Source organism: Doryrhamphus excisus, chromosome 17 (assembly GCF_030265055.1).
Source record: "Doryrhamphus excisus isolate RoL2022-K1 chromosome 17, RoL_Dexc_1.0, whole genome shotgun sequence".
NCBI classification, from domain to species: domain Eukaryota; kingdom Metazoa; phylum Chordata; class Actinopteri; order Syngnathiformes; family Syngnathidae; genus Doryrhamphus; species Doryrhamphus excisus.
In genome coordinates, this window is record NC_080482.1 from 15,022,607 (window position 1) to 15,040,173 (window position 17,567).

Sequence of the window (17,567 nt, forward strand, 5' to 3'; positions counted from 1 at the left end):
TCAAAAATTGCTTACAGTATGTCAATTAGCTTTCTATATAATCAACTGAATGTTAAAACATTGATCTTTAGCATGCTTGTGTGGTTGCGTGCGTGACTCAACACACAGAGGACACACTACCGGCCTTCAAAATAAAAGCGGTTACTATGTAAACAAAATAATCGTGTCGTAAAAAAATGCGAGTGGCCCCCGCCTGCACCCAGAGAGACAAAGAGACTGTATGACTGACAAAAGGGCTCACTCCGTTCATGCTGTTGATCTATGAAACAAACACACTATGGTGCTGAAACCATTGCACTGTTAATAGTTATCCTCCCTATCCATGTGGAAGTGGTAAGTTTTTGGCTATTTAAGTTTAAAGGAAATAACTTGAAGGCTACCGTTTAGGTCGCTAGCTCTCTAGTTTGCGAGTTAGCATGTGTCTCAAGACCCTGCAGTTGCGCAATATGTTGTAAATAAAAGTATAAATGTGACTATAGTCGTGTTTTGTCATGTCTACAGAACTCTAATAATGCTTTGTTCATTTTAATCTGAAAAAAATAATTTGTCTACCCACCAACTATATGTGGTTTCTTAAGTTTTTATTATTTGCTGTTTTATTGTTATTATTATATTTATTTATTACTGATTGATTTATTTTCTTTATTCTTGATTTGTTTATTTTCATCTTATTTTGAGCAGAAAAATAAAAATGAAGATATTTGAGAACAGTGGAATGTTTTATCAGAGCTTTTATTGTAGAAAATCGGAACCAAAGCACTTAAAGAGTTTGTATATTTTTCTGTTTTTAATAAATGCGTTTTTTTTTTTTTTTTTGGAAAACCTGATGTGGCCCAGTCTCACCCAGACCCTAGCTCCAGTGGCCCCCAAGTAAATTGAGTTTGAGACCCCTGGCATAGATAGCATTGAGCAGTGCCAGTATGGCCACGCTGTTGTCGGAACACATATTTACTCATGTGGCGCGTCGGCAAATGTGGAGACGTGATTGAGAAAGAGACAGGCGTGGAGGATAAGTGCTATAAAGTGTTTACTCTCCACTGACTCTCAACTTACAACAATCACATCACCCACAAGCGCAAGTCTGGGGGAAAGTGTGACCTGCACATTCACAATTGTGAAATAATAACATAACATTATGACGTTCATTCATTCATTAATTAATTAATTTTCTACCGCTTTTCCTCACAAGGGTCGCGGGGGTGCTGGAGCCTATCCCAGCCGTCTTCAGGTGAGCGGCGGGGTACACCCTGGACTGGTCGCCAGCCAATCCCAGGGCACATATAGACAAACAACCATTCCCACTCACATTCATATCTATGGACAATTTGAAGTCACCAATTAACCTAGCATGTTTTTGGAATGTGGGAAGAAACCGGAGTACCCGGAGAAAACCCACGCATGCACGGGGAGAACATGCAAACTCCACACAGAGATGGACGACCGTGCCACCGCATGTAATATATATATAAAAAATATATATTAAAATATATATTAAAAAAAACCTTAAACTGTATTATGGAAAGCAGGAAGTGAACAAATGTAACAGTTAGTAATTGTAAAAGTACCAGATGGAGGGGTAGGATTTAATAAGCTTTGCTTCTTCCTACTCCTTTTGGACATGTGGAACTGGGAACTGATTATGGGATGCACTCAATTGTAATCTGATGCATGTTCAAATGAAATTAAACCATTACCATTACCAACTCCTCCTAAACTATTTACATTGCTTTAAACTTCGCAAAAATATTTGATTGCATATTCAAAAATGGAAGAAAGCATCTGCATAAGAAAATAAAACCCAGTCAAGCTAATGTAGCTTCCGGACAGATTGATGCTGTTTTTGTACCTTTATTGCCAACCTTAACACGGCAACAGCGGTGCTCATTTCCATCAATGTCATCTCAAACTCGCACACATGCTAGCTCCATTATCCATGATGATGATGTGCTAATGTGCAGTGCTAATACTGCATCATTATAAGTACTGCATACTGGTGATGAAGAAGACAATGATGGTGACTTTTTCTGCTAAGGTTTGGAGATATCATGATATCAAATTTTGCTGGTTGATAATTGTTGATATTCAATATTATCGCAACATTTTTAGACTATTTTTTTCCATTCATTGTAGTCATGAGAGGTGTCATTGACATTTGCACCACTAGTGTGTGTATGTTTTTGCTATGCAGCAAGAGTCCCTGTCTTCTCTGTGTGTGTACTACTTTGTTTATATTTGCAGACCAAACGCTTTATTAAGCGTGGACTGTCGAAACGAAGGCGCCACTGCCCCAGCACCTCCATCGGTACTCTGTGTCAGTCGTCGGTGTTAATGCGCCGAAATATTCCCACTATGTAGCTGTGGCATTCACCTTAAAATCACTGGCTCCGGGAGCTCACTGAGCTGGCTAGCTACATCTAGCGTAGTAGCTAACTTAGCCCCACCTCCACAAAGCAATGCACACAGACAGAGTGAAACCTCTTGTCATCCAGCCTGTGTGTTACCAAAAGAAGAGCAGCCACGCTAACACGCATACATACATACATGCATATCAATTTATCCAAGACGTCTTGAGTATCGAATATCGTCTTTTTGGTCATTACATAAGGGGATTTATCAGTTATGGTAGCAGGCCTAAATAGATTGCACCAAAAGACATTACATGGACATGTGTGATAATTGCATGCAGAAAGCAGCCAGTGACTTCTCACCAGGCTCACTGTGATGTCACAAAGAACCTGTGTTACAAAAGACTCTCTGGAACAGTTCAGAGACATCCCAAACATCTTTCAGATGTGTGCAAACTTTGGCATGGTTTAACATGAGAATGCAATATTATAACTCAATTTTTAGGTCAGAAAGGTGGAAAAAGCATCGTAGATCCCCTTTAGAAGGTTTGTCTGAACATAGGAAATTAAAAGTGTTTACATCTTCTATTTTGGGTATCATGTAATGGTAATGGTAATGGTTTTATTTCATTTGAACATGCATCAGATTACAATTGAGTGCATCCCATAATCAGTTCCCAGTTCCACATGTCCAAAAGGAGAAGGAAGAAGCAAAGCTTATTAAATCCTACCCCTCTATCTGGTACTTTTACAATCACTAACTGTTACATTTGTTCACTTCCTGCTTTCCATAATACAGTTTAAGATTTTTTTTTATAATGTACCTCGTACCGTATTGTTTCTTGAATTGGCTCATCGTTGTGCATTGTTTGAGGTCCTTACTCAATCCATTCCATAGTTTGATTCCACATACTGAAATGCTATGGCTAGCATAACGTAGTCCTAGCATAGAAGTGTTTCAAATGTACTTCTTCCCTGAGATCATATTTCTCCTCTCTTGTAGAGTATCATGTGCTAATCATTCTGCTGTTAATTATCTCTGGTAAACGCCCTACAAATTGTTTTTTTTGTATATTGTTGTTTTTTATGCTATGTTTATGTTGTGTTTTTTAACTGGTTTCAGCCCTAATTGTCTGCTCGCCTGCAGTTAATATCCATTGCTAATAAAGAATCTATACACGTTAAGGTCAGTCATGGCATCCCACAGGGTTCTGTGCTCTGACCTGTAATGTTCTGACCTGTAATGTCCACCTTAACTCCAGGCAGACATCAAAAGCTGGGCGACCTCAATTTTTTCCACTATTAAATTCAGATAAAACTGAAGTCATGGTCCTCACAGACAAGGTTGCTAATGATAGCACTGCCCTAGATCATCCCCAACAGTACAGTCATGAACCTGGGCAGCATCCTTGATCAGGTTCTTTCCTCTAATTCCCAAATACAAGAATCATCAAGAAGAGCATTTTTACATTCTCAAAACATTTTTAAAAATTCTAACATTTCCTGCCACTACCAGACGCCAAAAAAACTTTTGTGACCTCCAGGCTGGATTATTGTAACTTTTAGGTTGTCGTAAGAAGTCTCTCAGTTGATTCACAGCATGACATCAAAAACAAGCATATGGTTGTATAAAGATGGCGCCGCCCGAGTGCATGCTAGTTACAGCAGCTCAATAACTTCTGCTGTGTTTTTAGTGTTAATAGTGTTTTATTTATTATTTTATCATTGTTTTTTGTTCCATAATCGACCCCAAGCAAGTGTGCAGCTATGGATGTTCATCTTGTTACGTATATAGCTTGTTTGCTAGCTTTGAGGGACCCTTCGCTACGCTTTTTTTTCGGAAATCTGACAATTGGACGGGAGCATGCTTAGTATTTTTACTGCGGTCAAATGTCGATAGATTCAAATGTGAGGCATTGAAGACCATCTGCAGTCATGATGAGTTTGAGCAATTCCGATGACTGCTCTGTCAACACACCCCAGTCCTCACTCAGTGCCATACATGTGCTAATTTCCTAATATGAGAAACTCCCCACCGACAGTTTTGCAGCAATTTGGTGCTCCAAACTGTTGATAAAAAATTATATCGGAGTTACAAATCTACATCATCCTCCACACTAACTGAACTCATTCCTACTAACCAGGATTTTCCGACTACATTATTAGGGGGAGGCCCCGTCACCCCTTAAGAAGGCTAAGCAGGGCTCGACAATAACGATGTACCGATGGCCCGGGGCAAGTTAAAACAAAATTCAGGCAAGTAAATCCAATCAGTGATATTCCCGTCGGGCAAGTGTACTTTGGCATTCCATACTGCCAAGAGTTTTTTTAAAAGCGGTTCTTGTTGGGTGTTGGTGAAACATGGACTGCGTAATTCCGGTGCTAATTTGCAAACCAATCCTTGCAAATCTTGAAATGGACCAATCAGAATCGCGTTTTACCCACACCCGTTCTTGTTGGCGATCAACCAATGAGCGATGGTTTGACTAGGAAAACATCTATCATGGCGTCCCTGCCAACATGGTCTAATTCTTCAACAACTTGTGAAGGAAAAGAGCAAAAAGTGATGAAGCAGTGCCTCCTAAACAAGTATTTTATTAGCGGTTAGCAAATCAAATGATGGCACAGGTGAGTGAATCACATTGCTGTGACAATTTGAAGTGGTCACAATGAAACACCACCCATTAGATCCAATACCAAGTGCTGATTTTGCACAAGCTACAAAATCTAGCGCTTCCATTTCTCGGTGGATTTTTCTCACCTTTGCTTCACAAATTATTGTTTGATAAATTGAGCATTTTTTTCTGGATTCAAAACACTTTACTAGTACACAAATGTGTCTATTCAATAATGTTTCATTGTGGTGCACAACTTATAAATATCACTGCTTACTACGACTACCATGTGTAAGGTAGTATGGCATGCCATGTTAACATACGTTTCAGACATTCCTCCAAATACAATGCATCGGTACTATTATCTGATGAATTATCAGATTTATTAGATATTATTATCATATATTGATATATGATATCATTATGGCAGTCTTTTCATTTTACATGGGGCAAGTTCAGGCAAGTCGTTCTCACCTTAAGGATTCCCCATGGGCAAGTCATTTTTGTTTTTAATGTAGAGCCCTGCTAAGTACATGTTATTCCCTACATACTGGCGGTCCTTAGTTTATACTACGTTTGATTAAAAACTCAAGTTTACCGCACAAGAATGTAGCTTGTGCCTCGTGTGCAGATACACTAAGGAAGAACAACATTGCTTATTGGTGGGAGTGTCACGAGACACTCAGGTGATGAGACGATACACAAGATTGGGTCTACGAGAACGAGATGTGACTTAACATTAGATGTAAGAAAAAGGCACAATGCAAAATATAAAAATTCTAGGACAATATTTTGCGATCTACTAATTTCATTCCTATTATATTACCTTGCATTGCTCCTCATAGGGGAGCAACGCCCAAGGACCACGTGTAGCGCTAGTGTTCAACACAAGTATTTCATATAGAACAGGGGTGTCCAAATTGCAGCCTGGGAGCCTTTTGCGGCCTGCATCACATTCTACAAAATATAATTTAATAAAACAACGGCAAAAATAGAAAAATCAGCAGTAATTATACAAAAATAAGCAGGGCTCTACATTAAAAACCAAAATGACTTGCCCATAGGGAATCCTTAAGGTGAGAACTACTTGCCCGAACTTGCCCCATGTAAAATGAAAAGACTGCCATAATGATATCATGTAATTTTTTGTGGCATCACATGAGAATCTCAAATAAATAAAATAATGAAATAAATAATACTTTACACATGGTAGTCGTAGTAAGCAGTGATATTTATAAATTGTGCACCACAATGAAACATTATTGAATAGACACATTTGTGTACTAGTAAAGTGTTTTTAATCCAGAAAAAAAGCTCAATGGTCAGACAATAATTTGTGAAGCAAAGGTGAGAAAAATACACAGAGAAATGAAACCGCTAGGTTTTGTAGCTTGTGCAAAATCAGCACTTGGTATTGGATCTAATGGGTGGTGTTTCATTGTGACCACTTCAAATTGTCACAGCAATGTGATTCACTCACCTGTGCCATCATTTGATTTGCTGCCGCTAATAAAATACTTGTTTAGGAGGCACTGCTTCATCACTTTTTGCTGTTTCCTTCAGAATTAGACGATGTTGGCAGCGCCGCCATGACGGATGTTTTCGTAGTCAAACGATCGCTGATTGGTTGATCGCGAACAACGGGTGTGGGTAAAACGCGGACTGTGGATTACGGACCGCGGTCTAAATAAACGATTCTGATTGGTCCATTTCAAGATTTGCAAGGATTGCTTTGCAAATTACCACCGGAATTACTCAGTCCGTGTTTTACCAACACCCAACAAGAACCGCTTTAAAAAAAACTCTTGGCAGTATGGCATGCCAAAGTGCACTTGCCCGACGGGAATATCGCTGATTGGATTTACTTGCCCGAATTTTGTTTTAACTTGCCCCGGGCCATCGGTACATCGTTATTGTCGAGCCCTGATAAGGTTTAAATATTGCAAGAAAAAAGCTTCTAATCTAAGGAGATATTTGAGTTCAAAGGTTGAAAGTAAAATAGTATGACTAACAAACAACAAAGTTGGCATTTTTGGAAAATTGGGTTGCGGAAAAAGTGATAATGTTATGATAATTGTGAAAAGATGATAGAAATAAAGTCATAATTACGAGAGGAACATTTAATGTATTTATTTAAAGAAAGTTGAAGTAGTGGGGGAAAAAAACGTCAGGAAGAGAAAACACTTTTTAACAGAAAAAGTCAGATTCTAATGAGAAAAATAAGAGGCAATTTTATTAAATTAAACTCTTAATATTATGAGTAAATAGTAAATAGTAAAATATAATACTAAATATGACATATGATATTAAAGAAAACATATTATTCATCATAGTACGAAAAACAAACAAAGAAATTGTTAGAAAATTAGGTTGCGGAAAAAGTCATGTTATTATGATTTATTTTATTTTTTTTACCAAATGAATATTTTGAATTTTAAAAAAGTATTGTAATGGGAAAAAAGTCCCTATTTTATCAGAATAAACTCGGAATATTACAAAAGAAAATTATGTCATTTTAGTAGCCTATGCTAAGGAGTTATTTGTTAAAGTTTATTTAAGTCGTAATATTATGAGAAACAAAATGAAGTTGTCATTATAAAAGTCAAATTATTATGAGAATAAAATGTACAAAGACAGCTGGGATAGGCTCCAGCACCTAGTGACCCTCGTGAGGATAAGCGGTAGAAAGTTGAAATTAGGGGTGCACGATAATTATTGAACTGATAATTATCTGGCCGATATGCGGAATTACTGATACCGATACTGATAAATGAGCTTGCTAATGGCGACCATCGTGTGCGACACGTTTGGCTAAATACAAAAAATTCTGCAATGAAGGAAAAAACACAGGACTCAACACACCCGGAGTACCCGGAGAAAACCCACGCATGCACGGGGAGAACATGCAAACTCCACACAGAGATGGCCGAGGGTGGAATTGAACACTGGTCTCCTAGCGGTGAGGTCTGCGCGCTAACCACTCGACCGCCGTGCAACATAACATCATGACTTGCAGTTGCAGTCGAGTGAAAATAAACACATAACATGAGGAAAAATGTTAGCATCAAAATTGAAACATTAAAGAAACAATATATTTATTTTTCAGTTGGAATGTTATGAGAAACAAAACAAAGAAGAAACAAACAAATAAAGATGTCATTTCTGAAAATTACATAAAAGGCTAAAAGTTTGAATATTATTGGAATAAAATCATTCATTAATTTTCTACCCCCCTTCCTCACGAGGGTCGCGGGGGTGCTGGAGCCTATCCCAGCTGTCTTCGGGCGTAAGGCGGGGTACACCCTGGACTGGTCGCCAGCCAATCACAGGGCACATATAGACAAACAACCATTCACACTCACATTCATACCTATGGACAATTTGGAGTGGCTAATTAACCTAGCATGTTTTTGGAATGTGGGAGGAAACCGGAGTACTCGGAGAAAACCCACGCATGCACGGGGAGAACATGCAAACTCCACACAGAAATGCCCGAGGGTGGAATTGAACCCTGGTCTCCTAGCTGTGAGGTCTGTGCGCTAACCCCTAGACCACCGTGCTGCCGGAATAAAATCATAATATTATGAAAAAAAAAGAAAGTTAAAATTTTTGGAAAATATGAAAAACAACGGGCGGCACGGCAGACTAGTGGTTAGCGCGCAGACCTCACAGCTAGGAGACCAGGGTTCGATTCCACCCTCGGCCATCTCTGTGTGGAGTTTGCATGTTCTCCCCGTGCATGCGTGGGTTTTCTCCGGGTACTCCGGTTTCCTCCCACATTCCAAAAACATGCTAGGTTAATTGGCAACTAGACCGCCGTGCCGCCTAGGAGTGCAGTTATTAATATTAAATCCTACGTCACAGAAATTCATTTTTCGCGGTAGGGTATGGAACCAAATAACCACCTTAAACGAGGAACGACAGCGCATGTGATTTGTAAAATACGGGAACAGCATCTTCTAATCACCTCCGCAGAACCAAACCTGTGACTAATGAGATGAGAGCATGCATGTAGACGTCATTAACATCCTAACCAAAACAGGACCATGACAAGGACTTGTGAAGAAAGGACTAAGGTACATTTTATTTGTGGACAATTTAGCTTTTCTGGGACGCAATATGTGAGACAACCCAGACCAACAGGCTTTCCGGAAAGACACTTGAAAGCATCAGATGGCTGAGGAACAACTCCTTCTGCCATGAAGACACACCTATTACGTCAATCGCAAAGGTAGCTTGTGTTGATGACATAAACATCACCGTAGTTGAAGGTAGTTCTTAGCATTTGCTCATTTTAAAAGTAGCTTACAGGCTGAAAAAAAACATGCTGTACTATTTATTCAAGTAAAACTATTGTGTGGATTGTGTACATCTGATTTGTTGTTATTCCCCCCCCCCAACGAGGCGAGTCGAGCTAGCGGATGCTCTGAGAGGCTACTACGATGTCCTCCACATAACTTGCATTTGACCTGAAACTTGCAGTTGGCAGACAACGGGACATGGTCTGTGTTCCCCGCATGCCGTTCATCACAGACCAGTGTACATTTCCACCGGTCAAGTGCGCCGCATGCCAAGTACCACCGGGCTTTGTTGTAGTCTGGGACTGATGTCACTATTGGCATCTTCTCAACAACTTGTAAATAGTGTGTTATGTTGTGTTACGTTCTAGACCTGGACTGTCCAGCAAGGGCGATGTTGTGAAAAATCAAAAGGATGCAACTTGCATTATTACTTTCATATTTTGTAAAGCAACACATGTAGATATGCTAAGTTATGGTCTCACCTTACACAAAAATAGAGTACTTACTGAGGAACTAATCACTAAGGCACATACATTTAGAGTAGTTACTGAGGAACTAACAAGAGAACTGATGAGTAGTGTAGTTACTGGGGTACTAATGAAAAACTAATGAGTAGAGTAGTTACTGGGGAACTAAGGCACATAGATTTTGAGTAGTTACTGAGGAACTAACCGGGAACTGATGAGTAGTGTAGTTACTGAGGAACTAATGAGTAGAGTAGTTACTGGGGAACTGAGGCACATACCCTTGGGGTGGTTACTGAGGAACTAATGAGTACAGTACAGTTACTGAGGAACTAAGGCACATACATTTAGAGTAGTTACTGAGGAACTAACGAGGAACTGATGAGTAGTGTAGTTACTGAGGAACTAATTAGTAGAGTAGTTACTGGGGAATTAAGGTACATACATTTGGAGTAGTTACTGAGGAACTAATGAGTAGAGTAGTTACTGGGGAACTAAGGCACATACACATGGGGTGGTTACTGAGGAACTAATGAGGAACTGATGAGTAGAGTAGTTACTGAGGAACTAAGGCACATGCATTTAGAGTAGTTACTGAGGAACTAACGAAGAATTGATGAGTAGTGTAGTTACTGAGGAACTAAGGCACATACACTTGGGGTGGTTACTGAGGAACTAAGGTACATACATTCGGAGTAGTTACTGAGGAACTAACGAGTAGAGTAGTTACTGGGGAACTAAGGCACATACCCTTGGGGTGGTTACTGAGGAACTGATGAGTAGAGTAGTTACTGAGGAACTAACGAGGAACTGATGAGTAGTGTAGTTACTGAGGAACTAATGTGTAGAGTAGTTACTGGGGAACTAAGGTACATACATTTGGAGTAGTTACTGAGGAACTAATGAGTAGAGTAGTTACTGGGGAACTAAGGCACATACACATGGGGTGGTTACTGAGGAACTAAGGAGGAACTGATGTGTAGTGTAGTTACTGAGGAACTAATGAGTAGAGTAGTTACTGGGGAACTAAGGTACATACATTTGGAGTAGTTACTGAGGAACTAATGAGTAGAGTAGTTACTGGGGAACTAAGTTACATACATTTGGAGTAGTTACTGAGGTAAAGATGTCATTTCTGAAAATTAGATTGGCTAGAAGTTTGAATATTATGGGAATAAAATCATAATATTATGAACAGAAAAGAAAGTTGACATTTTTGGAAAATATGAAAAACAACAGTAAAAATGGAGGAAAAAGAGGAAAAATTTCACACCACTAACATGCTTTTTCTGCTATATCAGAGATGTTGTTTTTTCTTGAAAGGATATACAAGTGTCCCAAGTGTCAATTATGCAAATTACAGGATGTAATTCCCCACCACAAAGCAAAGCAACACCACAGATAGATTGCAGTTTTATCGATTTATCGATAGATTTATCAATAAATAAATCGATAAAACCACGTCAATGGAACGTCAAGTTAAACTCAGCCCTTCCAACGCTACATGTATTATTTACTCTTATCCTGTCATGAAGACACGTACATTATCATACATAATACAACATACACAGCTAGAACATTCACACGCACAAAACATTTACTTTAGTGACTCTTCTCCATAATCCCGAAGATATCAGTCCAATAACAGTATCGGATTATATGGGCATGCATCTAAAATCATTCAGCATAGAGAACCCATTTGGTCACAACAACAGCGTGCGCTAACGTGTTGAGCAGGGAGCAGGAGTAATGGCGGCCATGTTTTTCATGGATGACGTTGCAGCTGAGTGCAAAACTTGTCATGCTGACATTTCCCGTGGCGGCGCAAAAAACGGGGGCGTTTAATACCACCAAACTCATCGCAGCATCACATGAGGAATCTCCCGCAAGCAAAAAGTTACTGTTTGTAACAGAAAAGGACGTGAGTAATGTCGGGTTTAATGACGTGCTACGTTATACCTAGCGTGGATAAAACTATACACCAACTTGTTTTTTTCGCTGACCTCTGTTTGATGAACATTCCACACTGCTAAACAAGTAGTAAGAGTGGTTGTTACAGAACGCTCCTATTTATTTAGGGCACTGTGACTTTAAGGGAAGTGCGTAAGGAATCGCAGAATTTGCCCACAAAAACCTAATCTACTGTTAAAGGGTGCGTGAGTATGCGTTTTACCATGCCCGTTGACGTCGTGCAAGTTCTAAGCGAAATAAAGATGCGACTTAAAGCGCAACTTAATGGTCAACAGACATTCTCAGCACTTCCAACCTTCAAAATAAGAGCGGTTTTGCAGGGGATTTAGTGTATGCTGAGGCTGATATCCCGTTAGAAAAGTCAGCCAGGCTACGTCAGTTTCAGAAATACTAGGGAAAATTGGCTAAAGGTGTATAGCATCAATAAATGTACCGATTTTTGTATTTAATTTGCGGATATTTTATTTACGATCGCAAAGGTAAGCGTAAAAAGTGAAAAAAATGTATTTGGAAAACAGAATTTGGCGGCACGGTGGACGCGTGGTTACCGCGCAGACCTCACAGCTAGGAGACCAGGGTTCAATTCCACCCTCGGCCATCTCTGTGTGGCGTTTGCATGTTCTCCCCGTGCATGCGTGGGTTTTCTCCGGGTACTCCGGTTTCCTCCCACATTCCAAAAACATGCTAGGTTAATTAGCGACTCCAAATTGTCCATAGGTATGAATGTGAGTGTGAATGGTTGTTTGTCTATATGTGCCCTGTGATTGGCTGGCCACCAGTCCAGGGTGTACCCCGCCTCTCGCCCGAAGACAGCTGGGATAGGCTCCAGCACCCCCGCGACTCTCTTGAAGAAAAAGTGGTTGAAAATGAATGAATGAATGAAAAAATGAACAGAATTTTGTGGCACGGCGGACGAGTGGTTAGCACGCAGACCTCACAGCTAGGAGACCAGGGTTCAATTCCACCCTCGGCCATCTCTGTGTGGCGTTTGCATGTTCTCCCCGTGCATGCGTGGGTTTTCTCCGGGTACTCCGGTTTCCTCCCACATTCCAAAAACATGCTAGGTTAATTAGCGACTCCAAATTGTCCATGGGTATGAATGTGAGTGTGAATGGTTGTTTGTCTATATGTGCCCTGTGATTGGCTGGCCACCAGTCCAGGGTGTACCCCGCCTCTCGCCCGAAGACAGCTGGGATAGGCTCCAGCACCCCCCACGATCCTCGTGAGGAAAAAGCGGTAGAAAATGAATGAATGAACAGAATTTGAGAAAAAAAACAGATTATGCAAGTTAGATAACATTATTTAACCCCACCCCCATCCAACACCACACATAGATTGTAGTCCTGTATTATGTATGAACCAGGAGCACAGAATCACTAAAACAAACATTTTGTTCACATTCTAACAACCTTGTCAGAAGACAACAGCGCACAAATTGTTGGCCACTCGCGAGCGTTTTGACAGGATGCTTCCACGTCCCGTGTTCAGCACAGGAAGCAACTCAAACCTTCTGTTTCCTGTTGCAAATCTCAAACAACCTACTTGGCTTTGGGAAAAACCACACACGTGTGCTGAGACAGGCTGACACACGGCGGCGCTGCAACATGTTGCAGCTGCTTGATCTCTCGCTCTCGCTCACACACACACACACACACACACACACACTAATAAAGTAAGCCAACCCTGACAGTATTAGCATGCATACTAGCTAGCAGAGACATGTATCGCTTTGTTTATGTTCATAAAAAGCATGTGTGTGTGTGTGTGTGTGTGTGTGTGCGGACTGACTTTTATTGTCGCGATGCAGGGCAGAGGTGATCCAGGGTTGTGATTGGACCATCCTGCAAGGGGGCACAGTCTTGTCCTCCACAGATGATGATGTGATCACCATGGAAACGCTTGGCAAACGGTCAACCCAGAAGGGAAACCCAAATCAATCAAATGATTTCGCAGGCGGGGCAAACCTCCGTCGGTGGGGGTGGGCGTCTTGTGTGTGTGTTTGGGGGGGGGAGAGGGTCGTGGTGGGGGGGGAGGGGTGGGCTTAGGTAACCTTCATGAGGCGTGTGTTCGATCCCAGAGTTCGCTCCTACAGTTTCTCCAACTGACTCGGTCAATGTGGAACAGGTGGGAAAGCGAGCGATCCAATCAAAAGGCACAGTCTTCTCTAGCTTGTTTTCCTTGTTAGTGTTGTTTCTAAGGCAACCAACTGGTGTACAGGCAGCTTGTATATCTCCAGTAAAAATATAAAGAAGATTAGGAGTTACACTATAGATATAGAGCTCTCATTCTGTTTAGATTCTGTGTCATCGTGGTTGGGGGGGGAAGGAAGGGATTAGAATTTTTGGTTTGTAGTTTCTTTGAGATGGAGGTTCCAAGTGCTAGGTTCTGGATTGCTGGTGACCTTTAATTTGGGGAGACGGAAAGTAGGCCGTCCCAGTCTCTGTCATGGATCTCAACGGCGCATGAATTGTATCCAGGGTGGGGTTAACCCCAAGTAGGAAAGTAGCAGTTCATCAAACATACTTTGCGAGTACTCAAGGAGCCTTCAGTAATAACATCCGGGACGAAGCATTCAACAGAAATGTGAGCAACTTTTGGATTTTCGTTCAGTCGCCTCATAGAACGCATGAAGTAGTTGGTTGCAAGTCACTGGAACAAAGCCCACCCGGCATGCTGCTAGGTGGGCGATGGAAGGGGTAGACAAGAAGGAGGGGAGTTGAATTTCTAGCTTTCTGCTTTTACCCCATCCCTCCTGTTAAAAATAGGTCCAGATGCTTCCCGGGGGCCTGGTCACTGGTCACTGTGGGACTAGTGTGGCGAGAGAGGCTATATCTCAAAAAGATTAGCAATGTCACACCTGCAGTCTTTGTGTTGTATTTACTCAGCACCTGGCCACACAGGGAGGCGGCTAACCTCAGTCAAAATAAGCCTCTTAATACCACCACAGAATAAAGAAACAATACGGTCTGCTTGCACAATAAACAGCAAGATGAGTAGAGTTCCAAGAAAAGTTCCACAAAGAGAATATCCACACTGGAGCGGACGAGGTGTGATCCACAGAGGAGGATGACAGGATTCGGGTTACATGTCCTGCGTTGCTTCCAATTTGTCAACACGGCAATAAAAGCCCCTTTGAGGTAATATCACAATCAAACGCGACGTCTTGAAGAATCCCGAACTCGCCTTCAAGTCCACCGAATGCAGTCAAGTTCCTGAGTTTGTTGTCAAGATGCCCAGAATGGCTCCTTGACGAGCCTCCTCTTTGCTCCGCTTCCGCTCTGGTCTCCTTCACTTAATGTCCTCCTTGACACGTCGGCGTGCCTTTCTCGCTACGAAGGAAGGTTATTGGTGTACTTTCAAGGTGGAAAGGGCAGTTCGGCGTCATGTTTGTCGCCCGTTTTCCGTTCAGTGTTTCTCCGTTATACGGAATCTGTGCTCTTCTCCCACATTGCCTCCCCCCCCCGCCCTGCGATTTGGGGCCGTACCATAGTCGTGGCAGCGGAGGGGGTCGCAGTAGCCGCTCTTTCACAACGTCATAAATCGCCGCTTTTATCCGTTACACCATTTGACGCAACTGACTTTGAATATTCGGAGAGGTTTGTTTCGATGAGCTACATGCGGGCTGCATTGAAACTGCACTGGGTCCCCCCCGTTTTTTTGTCAGAAGTAGTCCCTTCCAAATAGACCTCTCCCGTCCTGTCCATTTATAGTAACAACGGGGTATATTTACTGAAACTTTATATTCACACATGTCACAATTTTCAAGAATAAACCCTCACTGGCCATACGTCTACTCACATTACTACTTATTAAAATATACATCTGAAAAATATATTTTATTTCAAATTGAGTTCAGCGTTAAATTACACAATGGCAGTAGTTTTTTTTTCAACTTCATAATGCACCGTCACATTAATGAAAACCCCGTGTGAATGAATAAGAATAAACGTTAAACCCCTAGGGATCATTTTTTTCGTTATTTCTTTTTTTTTTTTTCAATCCAGTCTTGTCAACTGTTTCTACTTCTCTGTGCTGAGAGCAGCCTCTCCCTCGCACAGCACGCACCCTTGTACAGGCAGGCTCTGTTGCTACCCGAATGCTCTGGCAGCAGCCACCTCATTGGCTGCATAAAGTGCAGTCCCCGACTCTGATTGGACGACGACTCGGCCTGTGGGAGGAGCCCTTGGCTCAGTTTCCCAGTGTCTCTTCAAACGGCTCAATGCAGGAATGACGCGGAAATAGTTGGAGGATGTCAGGTAGAAATGGAAAGAGGGTTTGGGGGGGTGGGGACGCAGTCGGGGAGCACATAGAAGAGCAGGCCAAAGGGCTTCGACTGCGATGTGACTTCCCCTCCTCACAAACCAGCCACAGCTAAAAGTTGTTCCTGTTGCTATCCGAGCATTCCGGCTAAATCAGGCACAATGCTGCCTGGGAACAGCACACAAACTGTCAAGAAACCAGCTGACACTCTCAAATGTATACACAAATGTACATATAATTACTATTTAGCTACATACATATTGTTTTTATTTAACCGTGCCATTCAAATAACAATGTCATGATACTGTAACAATAATAAATAGAAGCGACACATCACCCAAATGACCAAAGTATGCAGATACTATCAACTGAAAATCATTTATCAAATGACTTTTAGCTTTTAGCTTTTAGCTTCAATTCCTTCCAACCTTCCAACCCTAGCACCGACAAACAGCTGACCAGTCACGGCTAAATAAAGACAGCATGGCCTAATAACGTGCTATAATTACACAGATCGCATTTAAAGGGATCCTCCTCATAAAGGAAGCAACGCCAAATGGCGATTGTGGCAATCACATGCAGATAAGTGTGCTCATGAAATACCTAAAGCTACCAGTGATATGGCATGACTGGTCTGACTGGGAACACACACACACACACACACATTTATTTAAAAAGATACATTTTGTTAGAAGAAACTGAGAGAGGTTCTTTCATGGGCAAAATGATATTTAATCATAAACTCTCATGCCTAAATATGTAATCAAACAATACATGGATTTTTTATTTTGTTTTGCCAGTGGGATACATAAATTACAAACATTGTCATTAATGACAATTATTTGGGTGTATGGATGCAAATATTGACAGTATCTTCTATATTAATTTGTGTTTTTGTTATATTGTAATATTTATATATTGTTTACAAACTCAGGGAATATGTTGTCGGACACAAAATGGCACAAAGAGCCAATATCCTTTATTACTTTACACTATTTAAGATATGCCTAAGATTAAGATATGCCTTTATTCGTCCCTCAGTGGGGAAATTTGTATATTTGTATTTTTTATATGTATTTTTATAATATGTATTTATTGCATATTCCTCAAACGATTGTTTACATTGTCTCTTATTGTTGTTTTTACATATAATTTTGTTGATAAAAATCTGTCTAAAATCCTTATGCTGTGTTTTTATTCTGATTATAATAAATCACAACCAACAAATGAAAGGCAAACTCAGGTCGATAACAAAATTTGCAGTATCACGCAACCTGAGTGTTGCTAGCTCGAGCTTAGCCTTTGTTTTTGTCTATTCATATATTCAGCTGAGTGGTGGTAGCTTAAAGGTGTTTTCATACACTGAAATGTATTCATTGAGCAGTGAATGTATATCATATGATACATAAGTCATCTTGTTGTTGTAAATTGACATTAAAACATTCCAACAATGACAAGTCTGTTCAACTGTGTCTCACAGTGATGACACAAATGGGGTAAAGGTTTCTTCCTGTGTTCATAGTTTACATAAGCACATATACATAAGCACATACAAGTAAAAAAAAACTGCAATAGTGTCTTATAATGTACTAAATGACGCTCAGCTGTACT

General features: G+C 40.8%; 1 protein-coding gene across 2 annotated transcripts in view; it reads right to left on the reverse strand.

Moving 5' to 3' along the window:
- The window catches only part of dyrk1b (dual-specificity tyrosine-(Y)-phosphorylation regulated kinase 1B), an 82,730-nt gene that overhangs the window by 34,937 nt on the left and 30,226 nt on the right, over window positions 1-17,567 (reverse strand). The window contains exon 1 of one of the 2 annotated variants that reach the window (XM_058054084.1): window positions 13,485-16,978. The exons of the other annotated variant lie outside the window; for it this stretch is intronic. Coding sequence (XP_057910067.1) covers window positions 13,485-13,587 — 103 coding nt within the window. The 5' untranslated portion in view covers window positions 13,588-16,978. Of the gene's footprint in view, window positions 1-13,484; window positions 16,979-17,567 lie in introns of those variants that run through there. 2 annotated transcript variants of the gene reach the window in all.